Here is a 23,185-nt window from a genome sequence, read left to right as displayed (position 1 = left end):
AAGAAATTGTAGTTTGTCTTCCCCTCCTTTTTTTTATTTCCTGAGCATATTTTGTGTTCTCGCGGGTACTTTTATTGCCTTGCTCTTAGCGTGCTGGGACGGCGCAATACCAATTCCTCTCCCAGAATGACGTCGGTATTGTGCCACAAATAATTTATTCCAGCATTTTTCAAAATCGTCGTATTTTCACCAAAATGGCACAGGCGTTAGCCTTGGTATTTCTTCATTTTTCGACCGGAAAATTTGGGTCTCCGATTCGATTTGCATGACCTTATTCCGACTAATTGGACCCTCCGAAACTCAGATGAGGCAGCGAAAAAAGCGTGGGATCAACAGGAGAGAAATGGCGAAGGCAAAAGCACCTGCTGAAAAATGTCGAAAACACAGGTTCTCGTTTTCTAGCTGTAACTTTTTAAACGATAATCGCAGCGTATTGGGACTGCGCCCAATCGATTTCTCTCGCAAAATTACGTCAGAATAGTGCCACAATGAATTTATTCCAGCACCTTTCAAAATCGCGAAAATTCCCGTCAAAAATGCAAAGGGGTTAGCCTTGCTTTTTTTTTGGCCAAAATATTTTAGGTCCTAGATTTGATTTAAACGACCGTTTTCTGATCAATCGGACACCCAGGAACTCAGAAAACGCAGCGGAAACAGCGTGGGATCAACAGGAGAGAAGTTACGAAGGAAAAAGCACCTGCTGAAAAATGTCGAAAACACCGGTTTTCGTTTTTCGGCTGTAACTTTTTAAACAATAATCGCAGCGTATTGGGATTGCGCCCAATCGATTTCTCTTGCGAAATTACGTCGGAATAGTGCCACAATGATTTTAATCCAGCACTTTTCAAAATCGCGAAAATTTTCGCCAAAAATGCAAAAGGGTTAGCCTTGCTTTTTTTTGGCCAAAATATTTTAGGTCCTAGATTTGATTCAAACGACCGTTTTCTGATCAATCGAACACCCAGGAACTCAGAAAAGGCAGCGAAAAGAGCGTGGGATCAACAGGAGAGAAATGGCGAAGGAAAAAGCACCTGCTGAAAAATGTCGAAAACACAGGTTCTCGTTTTCTGGCTGTAACTTTTTAAACAATAATCGCAGCGTATTGGGACTGCGCCCAATCGATTTCTCTTGACAAACTACCTCGGAATAGTGCCACAATGAATTTATTCCAGCACCTTTCAAAATCGCGAAAATTCCCGTCAAAAATGCAAAGGGGTTAGCCTTGCTTTTTTTTTGGCCAAAATATTTTAGGTCCTAGATTTGATTCAAACGACCGTTTTCTGATCAATCGGACATCCAGGAACTCAGAAAACGCAGCGAAAACAGCGTGGGATCAACAGGAGAGAAATGGCGAAGGAAAAAGCACCTGCTGAAAAATGTCGAAAACACCGGTTTTCGTTTTTCGGCTGTAACTTTTGATGCGTTGATCGCAGCGTATTGGGACTGCGCCCAATCGATTTCTCTCGCAAAATTACTTGTGAATATTGCATGAAAGAATTTATTTCAGCACTTTTCAAAATCGCGAAAATTTTCGACAAAAATGCAAAGGGGTTAGCCTTGCTTTTTTTTTGGCCAAAATATTTTAGGTCCTAGATTTGATTCAAACGACCGTTTTCTGATCAATCGAACACCCAGGAACTCATAAAAGGCAGCGAAAAGAGCGTGGGATCAACAGGAGAGAAATGGCGAAGGAAAAAGCACCTGCTGAAAAATGTCGAAAACACAGGTTCTCGTTTTCTGGCTGTAACTTTTTAAACAATAATCGCAGCGTATTGGGACTGCGCCCAATCGATTTCTCTTGACAAACTACCTCGGAATAGTGCCACAATGAATTTATTCCAGCACCTTTCAAAATCGCGAAAATTCCCGTCAAAAATGCAAAGGGGTTAGCCTTCCTTTTTTTTTGGCCAAAATATTTTAGGTCCCAGATTTGATTCAAACGACCGTTTTCTGATCAATCGGACACCCAGGAACTCAGAAAGCGCAGCGAAAACAGCGTGGGATCAACAGGAGAGAAATGGCGAAGGAAAAAGCACCTGCTGAAAAATGTCGAAAACACAGGTTCTCGTTTTCTGGCTGTAACTTTTGATGCGTTGATCGCAGCGTATTGGGACTGCGCCCAATCGATTTCTCTCGCAAAATTACTTGTGAATATTGCATGAAAGAATTTATTTCAGCACTTTTCAAAATCGCGAAAATTTTCGACAAAAATGCAAAGGGGTTAGCCTTGCTTTTTTTTTGGCCAAAATATTTTAGGTCCTAGATTTGATTCAAACGACCGTTTTCTGATCAATCGAACACCCAGGAACTCAGAAAAGGCAGCGAAAAGAGCGTGAGATCAACAGGAGAGATATGGCGAAGGAAAAAGCACCTGCTGAAAAATGTCGAAAACACAGGTTCTCGTTTTCTGGCTGTCACTTTTTAAACAATAATCGCAGCGTATTGGGTCTGCGCCCAATCGATTTCTCTTGACAAACTACCTCGGAATAGTGCCACAATGAATTTATTCCAGCACCTTTCAAAATCGCGAAAATTCCCGTCAAAAATGCAAAGGGGTTAGCCTTGCTTTTTTTTTGGCCAAAATATTTTAGGTCCTAGATTTGATTCAAACGACCGTTTTCTGATCAATCGGACACCCAGGAACTCAGAAAACGCAGCGAAAACAGCGTGGGATCAACAGGAGAGAAATGGCGAAGGAAAAAGCACCTGCTGAAAAATGTCGAAAACACAGGTTCTCGTTTTCTGGCTGTAACTTTTTAAACAATAATCGCAGCGTATTGGGATTGCGCCCAATCGATTTCTCTTGACAAACTACCTCGGAATGGTGCCACAATGAATTTATTCCAGCACCTTTCAAAATCGCGAAAATTCCCGTCAAAAATGCAAAAAATGCAAAATTACTTGTGAATATTGCATGAAAGAGTTTATTTCAGCACTTTTCAAAATCGCGAAAATTTTCGACGAAAATGCAAAGGGGTTAGCCTTGCTTTTTTTTTGGCCAAAATATTTTAGGTCCTAGATTTGATTTAAACGACCGTTTTCTGATCAATCGGACACCCAGGAACTCAGAAAACGCAGCGAAAACAGCGTGGGAACAACAGGAGAGAAATGGCGAAGGAAAAAGCACCTGCTGAAAAATGTCGAAAACACAGGTTTTCGTTTTTCGGCTGTTACTTTTGATGCGTTGATCGCAGCGTATTGAGACTGCGCCCGATCGATTTCTCTTGACAAACTACTTCGGAATAGTGCCACAATGAATTTACTCCAGCACCTTTCAAAATCGCGAAAATTCCCGTCAAAAATGCAAAGGGGTTAGCCTTGCTTTTTTTTTGGCCGAAATATTTTAGGTCCTAGATTTGATTCAAACGACCATTTTCTGATCAATCGGACACCCAGGAACTCAGAAAACGCAGCGAAAACAGCGTGGGATCAACAGGAGAGAAGTTACGAAGGAAAAAGCACCTGCTGAAAAATGTCGAAAACACCGGTTTTCGTTTTTCGGCTGTAACTTTTGATGCGTTGATCGCAGCGTATTGGGACTGCGCCCAATCGATTTCTCTCGCAAAATTACTTGTGAATATTGCATGAAAGAATTTATTTCAGGACTTTTCAAAATCGCGAAAATTTTCGACAAAAATGCAAAGGGGTTAGCCTTGCTTTTTTTTTGGCCAAAATATTTTAGGTCCTAGATTTGATTCAAACGACCGTTTTCTGATCAATCGGACACCCAGGAACTCAGAAAACGCAGCGAAAACAGCGTGGGATCAACAGGAGAGAAATGGCGAAGGAAAAAGCACCTGCTGAAAAATGTCGAAAACACAGGTTTTCGTTTTTCGGCTGTAACTTCTGATGCGTTGATCGCAGCGTATTGGGACTGCGCCCAATCGATTTACCTCGCTAAATTACGTCGGAATAGTGCCACAATGAATTTATTCCAGCACTTTTGGAAATCGCGTGAGTTTTCGCAAAAAATGCAAAGGGGTTAGCCTTGCTTTTTTTTCGGCCAAAAAATTTGAGGTCCCAGATTTGATTCAAACGACCGTTTTCTGATCAATCGGACACCCAGGAACTCAGAAAACGCAGCGAGAACAGCGTGAGATCAACAGGAGAGAAATGGCGAAGGAAAAAGCACCTGCTGAAAAATGTCGAAAACACAGGTTCTCGTTTTCTGGCTGTAACTTTTGATGCGTTGATCGCAGCGTATTGGGACTGCGCCCAATCGATTTCTCTTGACAAACTACCTCGGAATAGTGCCACAATGAATTTATTCCAGCACCTTTCAAAATCGCGAAAATTCCCGTCAAAAATGCAAAGGGGTTAGCCTTGCTTTTTTTTTGGCCAAAATATTTTAGGTCCTAGATTTGATTCAAACGACCGTTTTCTGATCAATCGGACACCCAGGAACTCAGAAAGCGCAGCGAAAACAGCGTGGGATCAACAGGAGAGAAATGGCGAAGGAAAAAGTACCTGCTGAAAAATGTCGAAAACACCGGTTTTCGTTTTTCGGCTGTAACTTTTGATGCGTTGATCGCAGCGTATTGGGATTGCGCCCAATCGATTTCTCTTGCGAAATTACGTCGGAATAGTGCCACAAGGAATTTAATCCAGCACTTTTCAAAATCGCGAAAATTTTCGCCAAAAATGCAAAGGGGTTAGCCTTCTTTTTTTTTGGCCAAAATATTTTAGGTCCCAGATTTGATTCAAACGACCGTTTTCTGATCAATCGGACACCCAGGAACTCAGAAAACGCAGCGAAAACAGCGTGGGATCGTCGGGAGAGAAGTTTCGAAGGAAAAAGCACCTGCTGAAAAATGTCGAAAACACCGGTTTTCGTTTTCTGGCTGTAACTTTTGATGCGTTGATCGCAGCGTATTGGGACTGCGCCCAATCGATTTCTCTCGCAAAATTACTTGTGAATATTGCATGAAAGAATTTATTTCAGCACTTTTCAAAATCGCGAAAATTTTCGACAAAAATGCAAAGGGGTTAGCCTTGCTTTTTTTTTGGCCAAAATATTTTAGGTCCTGGATTTGATTCAAACGACCGTTTTCTGATCAATCGGACACCCAGGAACTCAGAAAACGCAGCGAAAACAGCGTGGGATCAACAGGAGAGAAGTTACGAAGGAAAAAGCACCTGCTGAAAAATGTCGAAAACACCGGTTTTCGTTTTTCGGCTGTAACTTTTGATGCGTTGATCGCAGCGTATTGGGATTGCGCCCAATCGATTTCTCTTGCGAAATTACGTCGGAATAGTGCCACAATGATTTTAATCCAGCACTTTTCAAAATCGCGAAAATTTTCGCCAAAAATGCAAAGGGGTTAGCCTTCTTTTTTTTTGGCCAAAATATTTTAGGTCCCAGATTTGATTCAAACGACCGTTTTCTGATCAATCGGACACCCAGGAACTCAGAAAACGCAGCGAAAACAGCGTGGGATCAACAGGAGAGAAATGGCGAAGGAAAAAGCACCTGCTGAAAAATGTCGAAAACACAGGTTTTCGTTTTTCGGCTGTAACTTCTGATGCGTTGATCGCAGCGTATTGGGACTGCGCCCAATCGATTTACCTCGCTAAATTACGTCGGAATAGTGCCACAATGAATTTATTCCAGCACTTTTGGAAATCGCGTGAGTTTTCGCAAAAAATGCAAAGGGGTTAGCCTTGCTTTTTTTTCGGCCAAAAAATTTGAGGTCCCAGATTTGATTCAAACGACCGTTTTCTGATCAATCGGACACCCAGGAACTCAGAAAACGCAGCGAGAACAGCGTGAGATCAACAGGAGAGAAATGGCGAAGGAAAAAGCACCTGCTGAAAAATGTCGAAAACACAGGTTCTCGTTTTCTGGCTGTAACTTTTTAAACAATAATCGCAGCGTATTGGGACTGCGCCCAATCGATTTCTCTTGACAAACTACCTCGGAATAGTGCCACAATGAATTTATTCCAGCACCTTTCAAAATCGCGAAAATTCCCGTCAAAAATGCAAAGGGGTTAGCCTTGCTTTTTTTTTGGCCAAAATATTTTAGGTCCTAGATTTGATTCAAACGACCGTTTTCTGATCAATCGGACACCCAGGAACTCAGAAAGCGCAGCGAAAACAGCGTGGGATCAACAGGAGAGAAATGGCGAAGGAAAAAGTACCTGCTGAAAAATGTCGAAAACACCGGTTTTCGTTTTTCGGCTGTAACTTTTGATGCGTTGATCGCAGCGTATTGGGATTGCGCCCAATCGATTTCTCTTGCGAAATTACGTCGGAATAGTGCCACAAGGAATTTAATCCAGCACTTTTCAAAATCGCGAAAATTTTCGCCAAAAATGCAAAGGGGTTAGCCTTCTTTTTTTTTGGCCAAAATATTTTAGGTCCCAGATTTGATTCAAACGACCGTTTTCTGATCAATCGGACACCCAGGAACTCAGAAAACGCAGCGAAAACAGCGTGGGATCGTCGGGAGAGAAGTTACGAAGGAAAAAGCACCTGCTGAAAAATGTCGAAAACACCGGTTTTCGTTTTTCGGCTGTAACTTTTGATGCGTTGATCGCAGCGTATTGGGATTGCGCCCAATCGATTTCTCTTGCGAAATTACGTCGGAATAGTGCCACAATGATTTTAATCCAGCACTTTTCAAAATCGCGAAAATTTTCGCCAAAAATGCAAAGGGGTTAGCCTTCTTTTTTTTTGGCCAAAATATTTTAGGTCCCAGATTTGATTCAAACGACCGTTTTCTGATCAATCGGACACCCAGGAACTCAGAAAACGCAGCGAAAACAGCGTGGGATCAACAGGAGAGAAATGGCGAAGGAAAAAGCACCTGCTGAAAAATGTCGAAAACACAGGTTTTCGTTTTTCGGCTGTAACTTCTGATGCGTTGATCGCAGCGTATTGGGACTGCGCCCAATCGATTTACCTCGCTAAATTACGTCGGAATAGTGCCACAATGAATTTATTCCAGCACTTTTGGAAATCGCGTGAGTTTTCGCAAAAAATGCAAAGGGGTTAGCCTTGCTTTTTTTTCGGCCAAAAAATTTGAGGTCCCAGATTTGATTCAAACGACCGTTTTCTGATCAATCGGACACCCAGGAACTCAGAAAACGCAGCGAGAACAGCGTGAGATCAACAGGAGAGAAATGGCGAAGGAAAAAGCACCTGCTGAAAAATGTCGAAAACACAGGTTCTCGTTTTCTGGCTGTAACTTTTTAAACAATAATCGCAGCGTATTGGGACTGCGCCCAATCGATTTCTCTTGACAAACTACCTCGGAATAGTGCCACAATGAATTTATTCCAGCACCTTTCAAAATCGCGAAAATTCCCGTCAAAAATGCAAAGGGGTTAGCCTTGCTTTTTTTTTGGCCAAAATATTTTAGGTCCTAGATTTGATTCAAACGACCGTTTTCTGATCAATCGGACACCCAGGAACTCAGAAAGCGCAGCGAAAACAGCGTGGGATCAACAGGAGAGAAATGGCGAAGGAAAAAGTACCTGCTGAAAAATGTCGAAAACACCGGTTTTCGTTTTTCGGCTGTAACTTTTGATGCGTTGATCGCAGCGTATTGGGATTGCGCCCAATCGATTTCTCTTGCGAAATTACGTCGGAATAGTGCCACAAGGAATTTAATCCAGCACTTTTCAAAATCGCGAAAATTTTCGCCAAAAATGCAAAGGGGTTAGCCTTCTTTTTTTTTAGCCAAAATATTTTAGGTCCCAGATTTGATTCAAACGACCGTTTTCTGATCAATCGGACACCCAGGAACTCAGAAAACGCAGCGAAAACAGCGTGGGATCGTCGGGAGAGAAGTTACGAAGGAAAAAGCACCTGCTGAAAAATGTCGAAAACACCGGTTTTCGTTTTTCGGCTGTAACTTTTGATGCGTTGATCGCAGCGTATTGGGACTGCGCCCAATCGATTTACCTCGCTAAATTACGTCGGAATAGTGCCACAATGAATTTATTCCAGCACTTTTGGAAATCGCGTGAGTTTTCGCAAAAAATGCAAAGGGGTTAGCCTTGCTTTTTTTTCGGCCAAAAAATTTGAGGTCCCAGATTTGATTCAAACGACCGTTTTCTGATCAATCGGACACCCAGGAACTCAGAAAACGCAGCGAGAACAGCGTGAGATCAACAGGAGAGAAATGGCGAAGGAAAAAGCACCTGCTGAAAAATGTCGAAAACACAGGTTCTCGTTTTCTGGCTGTAACTTTTTAAACAATAATCGCAGCGTATTGGGACTGCGCCCAATCGATTTCTCTTGACAAACTACCTCGGAATAGTGCCACAATGAATTCATTCCAGCACCTTTCAAAATCGCGAAAATTCCCGTCAAAAATGCAAAGGGGTTAGCCTTGCTTTTTTTTTGGCCAAAATATTTTAGGTCCTAGATTTGATTCAAACGACCGTTTTCTGATCAATCGGACACCCAGGAACTCAGAAAGCGCAGCGAAAACAGCGTGGGATCAACAGGAGAGAAATGGCGAAGGAAAAAGTACCTGCTGAAAAATGTCGAAAACACAGGTTCTCGTTTTCTGGCTGTAACTTTTGATGCGTTGATCGCAGCGTATTGGGACTGCGCCCAATCGATTTCTCTCGCAAAATTACTTGTGAATATTGCATGAAAGAATTTATTTCAGCACTTTTCAAAATCGCGAAAATTTTCGACAAAAATGCAAAGGGGTTAGCCTTGCTTTTTTTTTGGCCAAAATATTTTAGGTCCTAGATTTGATTCAAACGACCGTTTTCTGATCAATCGGACACCCAGGAACTCAGAAAACGCAGCGAAAACAGCGTGGGATCAACAGGAGAGAAATGGCGAAGGAAAAAGCACCTGCTGAAAAATGTCGAAAACACAGGTTCTCGTTTTCTGGCTGTAACTTTTTATACAATAATCGCAGCGTATTGGGACTGCGCCCAATCGATTTCACTTGCAAAATTACGTCGGAATAGTGCCACAATGAATTTATTCCAGCACTTTTCAAAATCGCGAAAATTTTCGCCAAAAATGCAAAGGGGTTAGCCTTGCTTTTTTTTTGGCCAAAGTATTTTAGGTCCTAGATTTGATTCAAACGACCGTTTTCTGATCAATCGGACACACAGGAACTCAGAAAACGCAGCGAAAACAGCGTGGGATCGTCGGGAGAGAAGTTACGAAGGAAAAAGCACCTGCTGAAAAATGTCGAAAACACCGGTTTTCGTTTTTCGGCTGTAACTTTTGATGCGTTGATCGCAGCGTATTGGGACTGCGCCCAATCGATTTCCCTCGCTAAATTACGTCGGAATAGTGCCACAATGAATTTATTCCAGCACTTTTGGAAATCGCGTAAGTTTTCGCAAAAAATGCAAAGGGGTTAGCCTTGCTTTTTTTTTGGCCAAAATATTTTAGGTCCTAGATTTGATTCAAACGACCGTTTTCTGATCAATCGAACACCCAGGAACTCAGAAAAGGCAGCGAAAAGAGCGTGGGATCAACAGGAGAGAAATGGCGAAGGAAAAAGCACCTGCTGAAAAATGTCGAAAACACAGGTTCTCGTTTTCTGGCTGTAACTTTTTAAACAATAATCGCAGCGTATTGGGACTGCGCCCAATCGATTTCTCTTGACAAACTACCTCGGAATAGTGCCACAATGAATTTATTCCAGCACCTTTCAAAATCGCGAAAATTCCCGTCAAAAATGCAAAGGGGTTAGCCTTACTTCTTCTTAATTTGTCGACCGAAAATTTTTGCTCTCAGATTCGATTTGTATGACCCTTTACTGACTTACTGGACCCCCATGAACTCAGAAAACGCAGCGAAAAGAGCGTGGGACCAGCAGAGGGGAGATAAAGAAGGAACATTCTCGTTTCTTGACTGTAACTTTAGATCCGTTGCTGGTAGCGTATCGGGACTGCGCTTAATCGATTTCTTCCGCAAAAGTACATAGATCAGTTCGAGCATTTTCCAAAGTAACGAAAATTTACAGCAAGAAATCGAAGTAGCCAACTTCATTTTTCTGGGCATCAAATTTTCAGTGACCTGATCGTAACCGATTTGCTCAACCCTTTTAAGACTACTTAGACTGTGAGAAACACATAAAGCACATAAAAAAATTTAGCTTCGCTCGCTAATCAACAGAGCGACCTATGATAGAAACTCACACGCAGAATGAAACCAATCAATGCAAATTCAAACTAACGGAGTCCTTTAATCATATTTTACCGTGGACCTACCAACTCGATGGAATAAATTTGAAGTCCGACAGCTTGAATAAAGTTTTCCTGACATCAATGTTGGTGCAATTCTCGCAAAACGACTATAAGATGGTACAGTTAATCATATTGTTTTGATTCTAAGTTTTACAGCCAATCAGATGAATTGATTATTGTCTTATTGTCAGTACAAAACGTTTTCACAAATAGCTAGACCATACGATCCACGATTAATATGTACCTACGACGAAGTTAGAATTCCAATACCTTGCAATACATGGTTATAAGCTCTTTCATCCTTCAAGCACACATATTTCATCATTACAAATTTAATAAATATAAATATATTTACAATGGATATCTTTACATACGTACATACATATATTACATAGTTCGTAGGGGAACAATAATAAATGGAAAACCAGGTTTAGCCACGCAGAATGTCCAACTCCTCGGGAGTAACGTGCATTCTTAGCTCTTTTTCGCGAATCAAGTCTTGAATTTCGGTAAGAAGTTGGGGTGCTACTTGAGCAGCATCAGTATAAATGCCTCTGGCCCATGGACACTCAGCTACACTCTCGTGATACACTTCCTCGCCTCTGCCCTCGCACAGATTACGTTCACGCAACAATAGCATGTAAAGTCTCCATATTAACGGGCATCTCTGCGAGCCTGGATCTCTGTGAATTGATAGAATTTTACGAATTACGTTGAGTACAATAACAGAAATCGAATTCCAGAGTAAAAGAACAAGAATAACGAACACCCACTTGGCTAGTCTACGATGAATCGACAAGAGCTTGTTAGTCGCAGCGACTGCAGCATCTTGAAGCCCTAGGCTCTCTAGACGCTCGATCCGAATGTGAATAGCAAGACATGAAGCCATTGCCTGAAAGGATCCAGTTCGATGATGGCTCACCTTCCAGCAAGGTGATTCGCTCTGTGAATAAAGCATTGAAATAAAAGTTTAGCAGATTGCGTTACAAATATAGTATGGTTTCTTTCATGCTCAAATATGTCACTGCATAAATACGACGTATATACCGAACAGTGTTAGTAAAAAAACGAATCGAACTTGTTTCTACTTCTTTGTGCCGTTAGAATATCTACTAAACTATCTTAATGTCATTAAAGCGATAGTAAATTTTTCATCATAATTTAATTTAAGTCAAAATTGTATTTCACTCGTATTTTTCACATAAATTGTACATCACTCTAAATGTAATCCCGTCGCGTTTATTTTCTTGTAAACATGTAGAAATCAGTTTGCCGTGTTTTCCTCACTCGTACAAAGTATATCATGACAATGAATGAATTAATCATGTTCTCAGAGAAGTTTCTGCAATCAATATTTGACAGTAATCACTCACTTCGATTTCCATTCCTACAGAAAGTAAGTAGCAGTTCATGGGGTACAAATCCAAAGCTTGATCAAGTGTTTCCTTCGAAATTCCGTGCAACTTCGAACGTTTGGAATCCAAATGCAAAAGTGCAACCGTACTTTCATATAAGCATTCCTGAAAACAAACATTTACGTTGACCTCACTATTTTAGTCGCACCAGCGTTAAATAGCAATAAATCGTTGTACTCACCTGCAAATATTTATTTTCTTTTGAATGTTTCAAACATTTTTCCAATACACCAATTGGCTCCGAGATAGTCAAATTTTTCACATAGAGAAAGTACGCGTAACAAGTGATCAAGTCGCATTCGAAGTTTGGGAGAAAATACGTTTTTTCAATCAAATCAGACACAGGTTGCCGTAGAAATTCATCGACGCTAGTCTCCAAGAATTCCTCCGCTTGTTCTAAACGATTTTCATCTGGTCCGGAGACCATTCGAGCAACAGCTGTAAGTATGCGGCCTCTGTGATTTTCCTGATAAGTTTTGGGGTCGAGAAGAGTTTCGAACAGAGCTCTGAATACGCTGCACAACACAGTCTTCTCCTGTCGAGTAGAGAGGTTTGCAAGAAAATTAGTTTGCATTCCAATAGTGGTTTCCAAAATGGTAACGCAGCTGTCAAAGCGGCCAATTTCTTTTTCAATTAATGCGTATTCCCGGTAAAAGTGAAGATTGTTTCTGTTCCCATCTCGTTTGAGAAAATCTTTCACCATACTCTTGAGCTTCTTCTTTCTGTGATCATCTTTATCATTCTTATTAAGCGAAGCTAACAATCTCTCGAATCGCAACCACCAAACATAAATACTTGTACGCTCGTACTGCGTTGCTGAGAAACTTTCTGCAATCGCCCAGAACGTGTCTCTGACAAAATCCAGATACGGTTCTTGCGCAGGATGATATTTCAGGTATTGCGGTCCCGATGTTAACTGATCCTCAAGTATTCTCTCCATTACTTTCTTCTTCTCTTCAGATCCAGCCAAGATTCCAACAAAAGGATGAACCAACGGCAGCAACATTTCGATCGAATCAGCATCCCATTCTATCTGTGTTAACCCTAAATCCTGAAAATTTATTCTAGATGATTATTCGTCAACCATTTAAGAGGCAGCGCAACTTACATGGGCAATAAAATCCTGCATTGGAAGCAAAGGCACTTTCAGTGAAAGTATAGAGTAAACGGCAAGTTTCAGACTGGAGTCACGTGACATTATTGGCTGTACAAAATCAGTCACGTCTTCCGGTAGTACAAAGCGCCGCGAATCTCCAAGTACTTCTAATTGGTCGCTGCTTACGCTAATCCAGTGACAACTCTCTCGGAGAGACTCTACCCTCAACCATAATTGGTTCAATGGAAGTCTCGATGTTAATATTACCTCTTCCATTCCAACTGGAAATTAATAATTTGCAGTTAGGAGAGTTATCGGCTTGTGTAGAACTGTGTCTGTATCATCTAATTTTCAGACCAAATTGGTTCTATTTTATTTACAGTACAAACTGTTCAACTTCCAGAATTACAAATAAAGATCAATAATGATTCTAGATTTGAAATCGCACGCATATCTGAGCATTTATAAGCAGCTCTGGGAATGGATGAAAACATATACTCTCTTATCTTTTTGCAGTTTTCTTATCACTCACTTGCACTTTACAGTCTTCCATTTTCTGGTAGTTCATTAGTTCCTACCGACGATACAATGCAATCCTCACACCTGGTTTTTTTATTTTATTTTCTCTTTTTTTACTTCTCTCATGCACGGTAAAAACTGCTACCGAAAGATATTTGCTGATAGATAATTATTGACTTACTTAATTTTCGCTCGTCAATAAACCCTCGGAATCTAAAGTTGTCCTTACTCAAATTCAAATTCAGAGTTAAATTGAGTCTCAACGTTTCCCACATCTGTTCCCAAAGTCCTGCCTGCCTCAGAAACGTCAGACAGCGATACAGCATTTCTAATTAACATTGAAAATTGTATATCCAATAAGCAAAAATGATTTATGTTGCAAAATATTAGGAATGGAATTAGCAACCGATTAATAGACGAATATAAAAATTGAATCGACATTATAGATGCACCGATTGTCTCCTGTTAGATGTCGCATTATGTAACATTATTATTTCATGTCTCACCAAGGATCTGTTGATCGTATAATCGTGGACTGGTCCTAAGCCGTTGGCGTAGACTCGAAAGGCATCTAGAGTACAAGTCCAAGACTTTAGGAACTGTGCAAATGGCTACAGAAGCTTGAGTGGCCATAATTAAAGCACGCCACAGCACAATGTTCCCCGAATCCTTATTGACGAGGGCCTCGACTTCACTTGAAAATTGATCAGCAGGTAACAACTGAGCAGTGAGGCTTAACTTGAGCTTCAAGAGTTCTGTAGAACTTGGATTTTTCTCAAAAGCTTTATTCGCTATCGCCAGTTTACGCTGGCAAGTTATCGTGTTCCTAACATCCGTGATCCCGCGATCCTTTTGGAATCGGGAAATTACATCCTAAAATGAGAAATTAATTATAATTTGGAATCAATCGTATCGCCCAGAGATCTCAAGACCGGATATAAATTTTCAACATCGAATACCTGGAAGTTGATGTATTTCATCCACAATTCAACATCGTCAGGGTTTTCTGCCAACCCTTCGTTAAACTCTTTTGTTTTTTTCGTCTGCTCTTCTTCCATGTTAACACCCCAGTTAAAATCCTCCACCTCATTTTGCAGCTGCTTGCTTTCATCGCTAGTTTGGCTCCTCTTAATTCTAGTATCTTGTTTCTCACCTTTGCGCACAGAATCTATATTGACGGCGTGATACCTTCGCGGTGTTTGTTTTAGCAATTTCTTAAATGGTCTAAACCCGAGATGAGCAGAGTACAAGGTATAGCTGGGTCTGTCTGAGCCACCAAGCGTAGATACCGTTAAATTTCTCTTGTCTCGTGCCGTGTCCTCAAAATACACATTCTCAAGTATCTTTGCGTACTTCTCCTTCTGTCTGTGACTACTTCTGTCGCGAGTTTTTTTCTTTCGCTTCTTGTGCTTCCTCTCGCGTCTCGATGTGGAACTTCTGTTATAATCGCTGCTGATACTCCCATCCAAATCTATAGGTATTACCTCTGATTTTGGTGAAGGTGCGCTGTCGTTAAATATTATTTTCACTGACTCATCAGAAGATGAATCTGACCAAAGATCGATCACGGGAGTTTGAACCACAGGTGCCACAAAGCTGGAATTTTCCAGCCACAAATTCGATACTTCATCTGCAAATTCAAAATCAAATAGCTTCTGAATCGATTTTAACCAATCTCGTGGCAAAAAGTAATACTCAAGAAAAGAATTAATCAACCCAAGCTGAATAGGTAGAGAAAGCCGTATTTTTTTCAGATATAATGTCCCGACTTTTTGCATGTTCGATAGAAACAGAATTTACTTTGCTCTCGTACCATTTTGTTGTAAAAATGATAAGGAAGTTTCATCGATAACATCACTTACAAGGCAGCCAGCATTTTTAAATCAACGATGTGAATTTTGTCAGTAAAACAACGTGCTTAGTTTAGCATAAGACTCTTCAACTCTCTCAAATTCAGGAATATTCCCTTCGAATCTAGTTTGAAATACTTTCAATATTTTGAGCCAAAAAAATATTTATCCTTTAAAAAATTTTGAGTTGGCTGAACCTCTCGAATTCTAACATTAATTTCATGGAGTTTTAGGATTAGATCCATGTTGGGTAATAAATGTGTTACGAGTTGCATGAAAACAACGATAGGAAATAAAACTCAATGATCATAAAATTTTCAAACCTATTTGACTTTTAAGGTTGATGTAAAAAGCTGACTTATCCTTTTTACCAAGCCAAGATTACCGAAAAAAATACTACCAAAGAATTGCCGAAAAGATGCTACCACAATTCTTGGGCTTCTGGCATACAACAAACCATTGTTTAAGATCAAGTTTAATCAAATAATCGTTTACAACATTCATGCTAGGGAGAGTGGTTCGCGGTCATGTTTTGTTGTGATAGGTTATGTTAGGTTAGATAAGATCGTTCGCACAATCTAGGTATGACACAGGATAAATTGAGAAATATTTACCTGAACTTTTCTGAGCCTCATCCAAGGACTTTGCCTCGTTATTGGAATTACTCGAATACGCTGGAAATAACGACATTCTAAACCAAAGCGTACCACACAAAATTATTTGACAACTGCGGTAATTGCCGCCATATTGTTTTGGAAACAACACCTGCAGCCCGCGTTGATTATGTGCTTTACAAAATGCCTAGAATAAGGCGCGTCCGTACTGCTTTTTAAACAATTTTCAAACCTTTGAGAACCGTTGACTGAAGATTTATCAAGACTGCTAGCCTCATGGACTTTAGCGTAAGAATAAGAACTTACAATAAGCGGTACTGACGGGCAGGGAAGAAAATCGCAGTATTCTGCTACATTGATTCGATTTTACATTGGAATCCTATAAGACCAGTCGGTAAATGTAAGGTAGAAGAATTACTTCTTAAACCTTTATCCGATACCCGGCAAACCTAGATTTAAATATCTTAAACCACCTCCTCTATTTTTCACATTTTGCCGCCACTAGTTATTACTTTTCACCCATTACTAATAAGTCGCATATAAATGTGACTGTTTAAAATAATTCTCAGTGAGTCGTGCCAAACTTGTGATGCGTAAAATCTTCCGCAGTTTTCATAAAGAATTTACCATCACTTACAACCGTTACTTACGTAGATTAGAAAGAATAATTGAACAGAAGGAATAAGATTCAGGTTACAGAAATATGAGACCATGTGATTCAATTTGTGATCACCAATCTGACCTGATATTGTTTGTTTTTGAAACAGATCGTTGGTTAAAGATTGTTTACGACGGTTACCCTAATGAAGTATTGTGTGTCTCATTAAGTTGCGTGTTAAACGGCTCCGCCGATAAAGAAGCTCCTGGACCGCTAACACGGCATCTTAGGTCCCCAGACTTATTTACCAGTAGAGTCCTGGTCACGTAAATTTGCTCAAGGGTAGCCAATCTTTCAATTCTTTCGTCATCCGTTCACACTCATCAATGAACAGGTTTTCTATCCACTGCTTTCGAAATCCGGAAACCACGCATGAAGTTGTTCGATCTTTGACGCTTCCGAGCCTCGATAGTCGTTAGTCGAAAATCGATATTCGAGAGTCGATAGGGGAGAACCCGGTTTCCGCGCCAGCAAACGTTTTGGTTCACGTGTACGGCGTGTGCCTAAAATAACCAAAAGTACACGCGATACCGAGCACAGTAAGGATCGTGCTTTTGATTCTACATACTGTAAAACAATATGGGTAAGCCAGGTAAGCGATAGCCCCATCATCCATTTTTTCACATTCAAGTTTTCCTCTAAACGCACATAATTACGAAGATGCGAAGCACCTCGTCTCGCGGCATCTCGCACGCGTCCTAGGGGTGTCCTTTAACCGCGTTGGAAAACACGTTAATTTTCCACAACTGATGTTGTGACATTTTTTTCATCACTTTACTTCCGTTCCCCTCTCACTTCAATCAGTTATTTATCAGCAAATTTCCTGAGAACAAAAGTGATCAAGAACTCTTAAACCTTTTCTAAGCTTTCACGTACTTCCAGGATTTTCTCCAGGCGGTGGAGGCGGTGGAGGTGGCGGATTCCGGGGTGGCCGAGGAGGCGGTGGTTTTCGAGGGGGACGAGGAGGTGGCGGAGGACGAGGAGGCTTCGGTGATCGAGGAGGTGGTCGAGGCAGAGGTGGGGGAGGTTTTGGTGGTCGAGGAGGTGGCGGAACCCCGAGAGGACGAGGGGGTGGTCGGGGAGGTGGCCGAGGCCGCGGGGGTGGTGGCTTCAAGGGCGGGAAGACCGTGGTGATTGAGCCACATCGTCACGAAGGAGTCTTCATAGCCAGAGGAAAAGAAGACGCATTAGTCACATTGAACCTTGTTCCAGGTTCGGAGGTTTACGGTGAAAAAAGAATTAGTGTTGAGGTGAGAACTGTTTTAGAACCTCAGTAAAATGCAATACAATACATACAAATATTATATTGTTGATCTGAATTTGTCCAGATTTAAATTCAAATGTGTACATCTGATGTGGTTTTTTTTTCATAACTGCACAGTAAAGAAAAATTGGAAAACTCTTGCAGAAGTTTTTAGATGTATAATAGAATGCATACATTAGAGCCAGATAAGTTAATAGTTGCTTACTTGGTGTCGAAGTTATGCAAGAAAAAATATTGCACGAATTATTAATATCTGTAGGATACCAAATTCCTATTGAAAATGGTTGGTGCAGATAATCGAGTTTCTATCTTCCAATTTTAAGCGGTGTTCTTGTAAACTGTTTAGATTAATTCGATGAACCTTGAGTAAAACTTTTCTACTTTCGAATTATGTTTCGTATCTCAGTATTCGGTTTCAAATAGATGAAGAATCATGAAAAAGTATGCTTGATTTCAGGCTGACAATTCAGAAAAAGTTGAATACAGAGTGTGGAATCCGTTCAGATCCAAATTGGCTGCTGCAATTCTTGGAGGAGTTGATCAAATTCACATGCCACCAGGCAGCAAGGTTTTGTACCTAGGAGCTGCATCTGGAACGACGGTGTCACATGTGGCAGATGTCGTTGGACCGGTAAATAATGAATTGAAAATAATTTTAATCCGTGACCTGCAACACGCATACATTAGAGCCAAGTTTGTTCATATTCACTTACTTGGTGTCGAAGTCATGCAATAGAAATATAAACTTGCCTATCTGATATTCTATAAAGTATAATACTTCTATTGAACAACAGGCAAGTGTACAATAGTCTTTGAATGATCTTTCATTAGGATATGGTATATTGAAAAGTATGTCTATCAAGCTTGAATTACATATTTTTTTATTACAATAAATTGATAGTATTGTCATTGGCAATAGCGTCAATTTTCGTTATTCATTTTGCTCAGGTTTTGTGATTTACTTGAGACAGTATTCTTGGATAGTTAATCCGCTTTGCCATGTATGCAGTTTTTCTTCCAACAAAATGGCAATATTTGAAGTTGAAGATTGATTTTTCGTCTAAAATTTAATATCTTGTTTTGTAATTATCAAAGAAAAGTGACAACTTGAAAAAATAGGATCATGGAAAAGAAAACAAATTATCTAAGAATACTGTCTCCAAATTTGGAGTAAATTGGTTAAGCAGTTGTTGAGATATGAATACTGTAAAACATCTCAACGAGCAAAACTATTGACACTATTGACAACAACAATGCTTTCTAATAATTCTTTCTAATTAGAAAAAAAAATTAATTTAGCACTATCTACATACTTTTAAATGAAACAAACCTCATTCGAATAAAATAATTAGTTGTTGAGATATTAATTCTTAAAATTCACGTACTCTCTTAGCTGCTTGCTCCGATAACATATTTCCCTGATTTATTAACAATGTTTACTGTTTTGCATTTAGGAAGGACTCGTGTATGCTGTAGAATTCTCGCACAGATCCGGTAGAGATCTGATAAACGTGGCAAAGAAACGGACCAACATCATTCCAATAATCGAGGATGCTCGACACCCGCACAAATACAGAATGTTAGTTGGTATGGTGGATACAATCTTCGCAGACGTTGCGCAACCTGATCAGGCGCGAATTGTTGCTCTCAACGCGCAATATTTCCTCAAAAATGGTGGCCACTTTGTTATCTCCATCAAGGTAAAATAAACAAAATAAAATAAATAACCAGTATGACATATAATATGTATTACATATTTGATCCTCCAATCGCTGACAGTTTAATAATCATATTCATGTCCTCACATCAGGCAAGCTGCATCGATTCCACAGCGCAACCAGAGGCAGTATTCGCAGCGGAAGTGAAGAAATTAGTTGCAGACAAACTAAAACCCCAAGAACAAATCACACTAGAACCCTACGAAAGAGATCACGCTGTAGTAGTCGGAGTGTTTAGACCACCGGCCAAGAAGGCTGCGTAATAGAGTATAAATTTGGCTTAAATCACGTCAAACTGTAACCGAAACTATGTTTCTTCTTCATAAGCTAGTGATACGGTTTACCGCTGCCTTGGGATCCAAAAGACTGTAACGACTTTGAATCAGCCAAGAGCAACCCAATCACTGGATCCATATTCACGTTCTAATTACGAACAGCAACCATACTGCAAATTCTGTAACAAATATTACCAGCTGTCTCGTAGTTTTCATCGGTACAAATCGTCGGCGAAGAGTCGTATCTGTTTATTGATGTTAAGCGCTTGTGAATTCCGTAACAGGTTTGTTAAACTTGCTAATCGACGCAAAGATGTGCATTTAAGTATACAAGCAAGTGTGCTCTTGCACGCTCGCATCGCTACAGACGATTTTTCTGGCCGTAAAGAGACCTCAATTTCAATACTTTCAAGCTGTAAATAATGGTCGTTTATGTTTGCATCTAATAAAGCTTGAAAACTTGCAAACCTGTATGTATTATTTCATTCTCGAATGCGTGATGAAAATTAGTTTGAAAATATAGAACCGATATTCATGAAGAGAAGAATTTTATATTATAATATACTAGTTTTTATACAAAAAACAAAAATATTAATGAATCGCGTCAACTTAACGACATGTTTGTAGAATGTGTAAACTATTATGAATTTAATAAATCCGAAGTCGAAAAATTAATAGTCACATTTTCTATTTGGACGACGACTGCAAAGTAAACTATTCTACTGTCTAAAAATCAAGTTCCCTGAATATATTTAGAACAAAGCACTAGAGATCAGACTAAAACGAAAAAACAACGAAGCAGTAATTAACAAATAATAAACGGAAACAGCATTTAGCAATTACGATATGCAGGAAATTTTCAGGTATAACCGTGATGTACGGAAATGCGTTGTGATTATTTTTTGCCATGTATACGCACGAAATTTTTGCTACGCTAATATTTAATCCGAGAAGTAAATAAAAATGCTTTCGATAATTGACTCAATGAAAATATTATGTCTGATCTGACTGAACCACCAAAACGCGATTCGTTCGCTTTTATCAACAATAAAATATCAGGTATCTGCTATTAATATTGTGACAAATAATGTTGTGCTAGAATTCATTGGTACAGAGCAACTGAACTTATCACAAGTGAATCATCACAGAAACTATGGCCACTAAAAAAAAGCCGCCGATTCGGGTGGCGAATAATACTCAAAAGCGAATGACTCAGGGAGCGGATGATCAGATACACTCGAGTACGCGTAAATCTCTAAACGAGGTTCCAGAAAACAGTTCAATCCCTTGTGAAGATAAAAATATTACCGATCACAATGACCTCAGTAGCCAGGATGATCAAGCAAACACCGCAAGTACCTTGAACAGTCTTCGAGCCGAAATTGACAGCGAGTTCAATACAGCGTATTTGAGCGCTGGTACTTTTCGGGGTAAAGACGTCTCTTCAAACAAGATGGGTGTGGGTAATGGAACGATGTGCTTCTGTGCTCCACAATCGAGCGGATCGCCTGGGTAAATTGAGAGAATAAAGCATCAAGTTGAATGTAACGTCTATTTCTGTGCAGGCAAAAAAAGGCGGACAAAATGATTGACTATACAATGAAAAATTTAAACGAAGCTGGAAAGGCGCTGACAAATTTGGGAGAGAATTTTGAACAAGATTTAAAATTGATGTTCATGGATATAATGGGGAGAGTTCAACACTGGGTAAGCGTTGTCGAAAATCGTATCTGTGCTGCTAGCGCCGATCTCGAATTACTTAGAAAAGATTCTATCGCTGGAGTGTCCGACCTAACAGAAAAGGAGCTCGAACTTGTCGTATTGCGAAAAAAGTTAGCAGAAGCGGAGGCATCACTTGCCGCACAAGAGAAGGAACTCGAAGTAACTGGGAAACCGCCAGCGAATCCAGTAATAATCTTATGAAAAATAAGATCTTAATGAATCCATTGTGAAAAACGCACTCCTTGTCGTCACAGGTGGCGGAGCAAGAAAAAACTACCACAACAGCGCAATCAGATCCTGGGAATGATAACGCAATGGTTGATGGAAATATTTTAGAAACTAGAACTCCCATTACCTTAGTCGATACAGCGTCCCAATTTGTCGAGGATGGAGAAAAAGAAAAAGCTAATAGAGAAGCTGAGGTATGACGACGAGCGGTATCGAGAGCATGACTAACTGTTGCTTTTCTAGCTGGAAGAAGAGTTGGCTCAACTTCGCGAGGAAAACGAACGGCTCCTTGAAGAACGGATGGAGTATGAGAACAGCGTCCAGTGCGCGCTGCTTAGAGGAGTCTCGTCGCTGAACATTGAAGGATTCAAGGTGTTGCGGTGTCCGCCAATTCCATGTTGCACCCCTTGTGCACATATCCCACCATGTTCTATTTCTCAGTTAGTTGAATCAGTGGACTCGATCAGTAACTGGTCCATGCCTCATCCATTGTCTTTGGTGTTCTAGAGAGCCAACTGTTGTTTCCTGCCATCCGAGAAATCCTGCCAAAAGGCTTGATGCCGTCCCACAGCCAGCCCAAAGAGGTTCAAAGACTGTGCCTAGAAGGGAAAAAAGTGATAAGACTAGAATCAGAAATAGTCCGGGGACAAACATCTGCTCCCAGGAACACTCTGAGCATTTACTAAACTGCAACGGAGACGACAAGAGGTCTTGCAAAAATGGCGTGATCCTTTTGCTGCATCATGGTGACGCTGCGAATTTATGCCAACCCTGCATGAAGCCTCAGCCTGAGACTTATGGTGCAATAGATTGGAGAACTGATCGCAGTAGCATGATCTTGAGAACAAAGCAATAATCGATTATTTTTCTCATTACGCAGCAAAACTTGTAGCAGTTCTGTCAGAATTGATAATAATCATTGCGCAATATTCTTTGATACTTACATTTATAATACTCGTGTATGTGTTGACAGGGTCTACGAGTAACAGGGATAACGTGTGTGTCGGTGGAAAATGTAGGAAACTAGCCGCTGGCCAGAGGGACAGAGTTTCAAGTCCCAGAAGATCTTCTGGGTCGCGTCCAGAATCACGCGATATCTACTTTCGAAGCAGAGATGGTAGTTATATATATCTGCTAAACGTAAAGACGCGTATAAAGACTTCGTCGACACTAATTGTTTAATTTTTAGGAAACCAGAGAGAATAGTACAGCAAAGTGGAATGCTGTGACAACTAAACGATGGGGCCCTTTTGATACCAATCACTGTAACAGAGGAGACTGATAATTATATTGTCATGCGACACTTTTTCTGGTACATAAAAAATCACTATACACGGTTTCCTTATTATTGTTGCAACGCGTCACTGCAATGGAACTGTTTTTATAAAGAACAATAAGGAATTACATACTTAATTTTTCAATTGTTTGTTATATAAAATATAAACAGATTAAAGTACGGATCGAAAGATTGTGAAGGAACGTACTTAACAATTGTATATAAAAATGAGACGTTTGTTTTTGAAATATAAATTGAACTTTATATAATATAATATCATAAAATATCATAAATGTCAAATTTCATCATGTGTATAGATAACTTTTTAAAACACTATTACTATTGTTATTATTCTTTACAAGTAAAATCTGGTCCTGC

At 40.1% G+C, this 23,185-nt stretch overlaps 2 protein-coding genes across 3 annotated transcripts; one reads left to right on the top strand and one right to left on the bottom strand.

Annotated features, from left to right (window-relative positions):
• Positions 1-10,503: 10,503 nt before the first annotated feature.
• LOC124308860 (nuclear exosome regulator NRDE2) lies at positions 10,504-15,788 on the bottom strand. Its single transcript, XM_046772011.1, has 9 exons — positions 15,667-15,788; positions 14,162-14,832; positions 13,709-14,075; positions 13,384-13,530; positions 12,696-12,964; positions 11,769-12,638; positions 11,546-11,692; positions 10,946-11,115; positions 10,504-10,855 (listed from the first exon to the last, which is right to left on the bottom strand). The coding sequence occupies exons 1-9, from the start codon at positions 15,740-15,742 to the stop codon at positions 10,603-10,605; spliced, it is 2,970 nt and encodes a 989-aa protein (XP_046627967.1). The 5' UTR covers positions 15,743-15,788; the 3' UTR covers positions 10,504-10,602.
• Positions 15,789-16,760: 972 nt separating this feature from the next.
• Positions 16,761-20,048, top strand: LOC124308545 (rRNA 2'-O-methyltransferase fibrillarin). 2 transcript variants are annotated; one of them, XM_046771351.1, is made up of 5 exons: positions 16,761-16,916; positions 17,207-17,574; positions 18,046-18,219; positions 19,043-19,288; positions 19,399-20,048. In XM_046771351.1, exons 1-5 carry the CDS (start codon positions 16,904-16,906, stop codon positions 19,567-19,569), a joined length of 972 nt encoding a protein of 323 aa, XP_046627307.1. In that variant the 5' UTR covers positions 16,761-16,903; the 3' UTR covers positions 19,570-20,048. The 2 variants fall into 2 exon arrangements, with proteins under 2 accessions (XP_046627307.1, XP_046627308.1); XM_046771352.1 differs by having other exon boundaries at positions 16,767-16,907.
• Positions 20,049-23,185: the final 3,137 nt, after the last annotated feature.

This window comes from Neodiprion virginianus, chromosome 7 (assembly GCF_021901495.1).
Source record: "Neodiprion virginianus isolate iyNeoVirg1 chromosome 7, iyNeoVirg1.1, whole genome shotgun sequence".
Classification (NCBI taxonomy): domain Eukaryota; kingdom Metazoa; phylum Arthropoda; class Insecta; order Hymenoptera; family Diprionidae; genus Neodiprion; species Neodiprion virginianus.
The sequence above is the reverse complement of the archived record's forward strand: the minus strand, read 5'-3'. Positions and strand labels throughout refer to the sequence as shown.

What these genes read in the sequence shown, in the direction of transcription:
- LOC124308860 (XM_046772011.1), bottom strand. Translation starts at nt 15,742, where the DNA reads ATGTCGTTATTTCCAGCGTATTCGAGTAATTCCAATAACGAGGCAAAG. An exon ending in TATTGACGAGCGAAAATTAA is followed by an intron (nt 12,965 to 13,383) that starts GTAAGTCAATAA and finishes ATTAATTTCCAG; the next exon opens with TTGGAATGGAAGAGGTAATA. An exon ending in AAGAAAATAAATATTTGCAG is followed by an intron (nt 11,693 to 11,768) that starts GTGAGTACAACG and finishes GTTTGTTTTCAG; the next exon opens with GAATGCTTATATGAAAGTAC.
- LOC124308545 (XM_046771351.1), top strand. An exon ending in TGGCAGATGTCGTTGGACCG is followed by an intron (nt 18,220 to 19,042) that starts GTAAATAATGAA and finishes TTTTGCATTTAG; the next exon opens with GAAGGACTCGTGTATGCTGT. An exon ending in ACTTTGTTATCTCCATCAAG is followed by an intron (nt 19,289 to 19,398) that starts GTAAAATAAACA and finishes TCCTCACATCAG; the next exon opens with GCAAGCTGCATCGATTCCAC.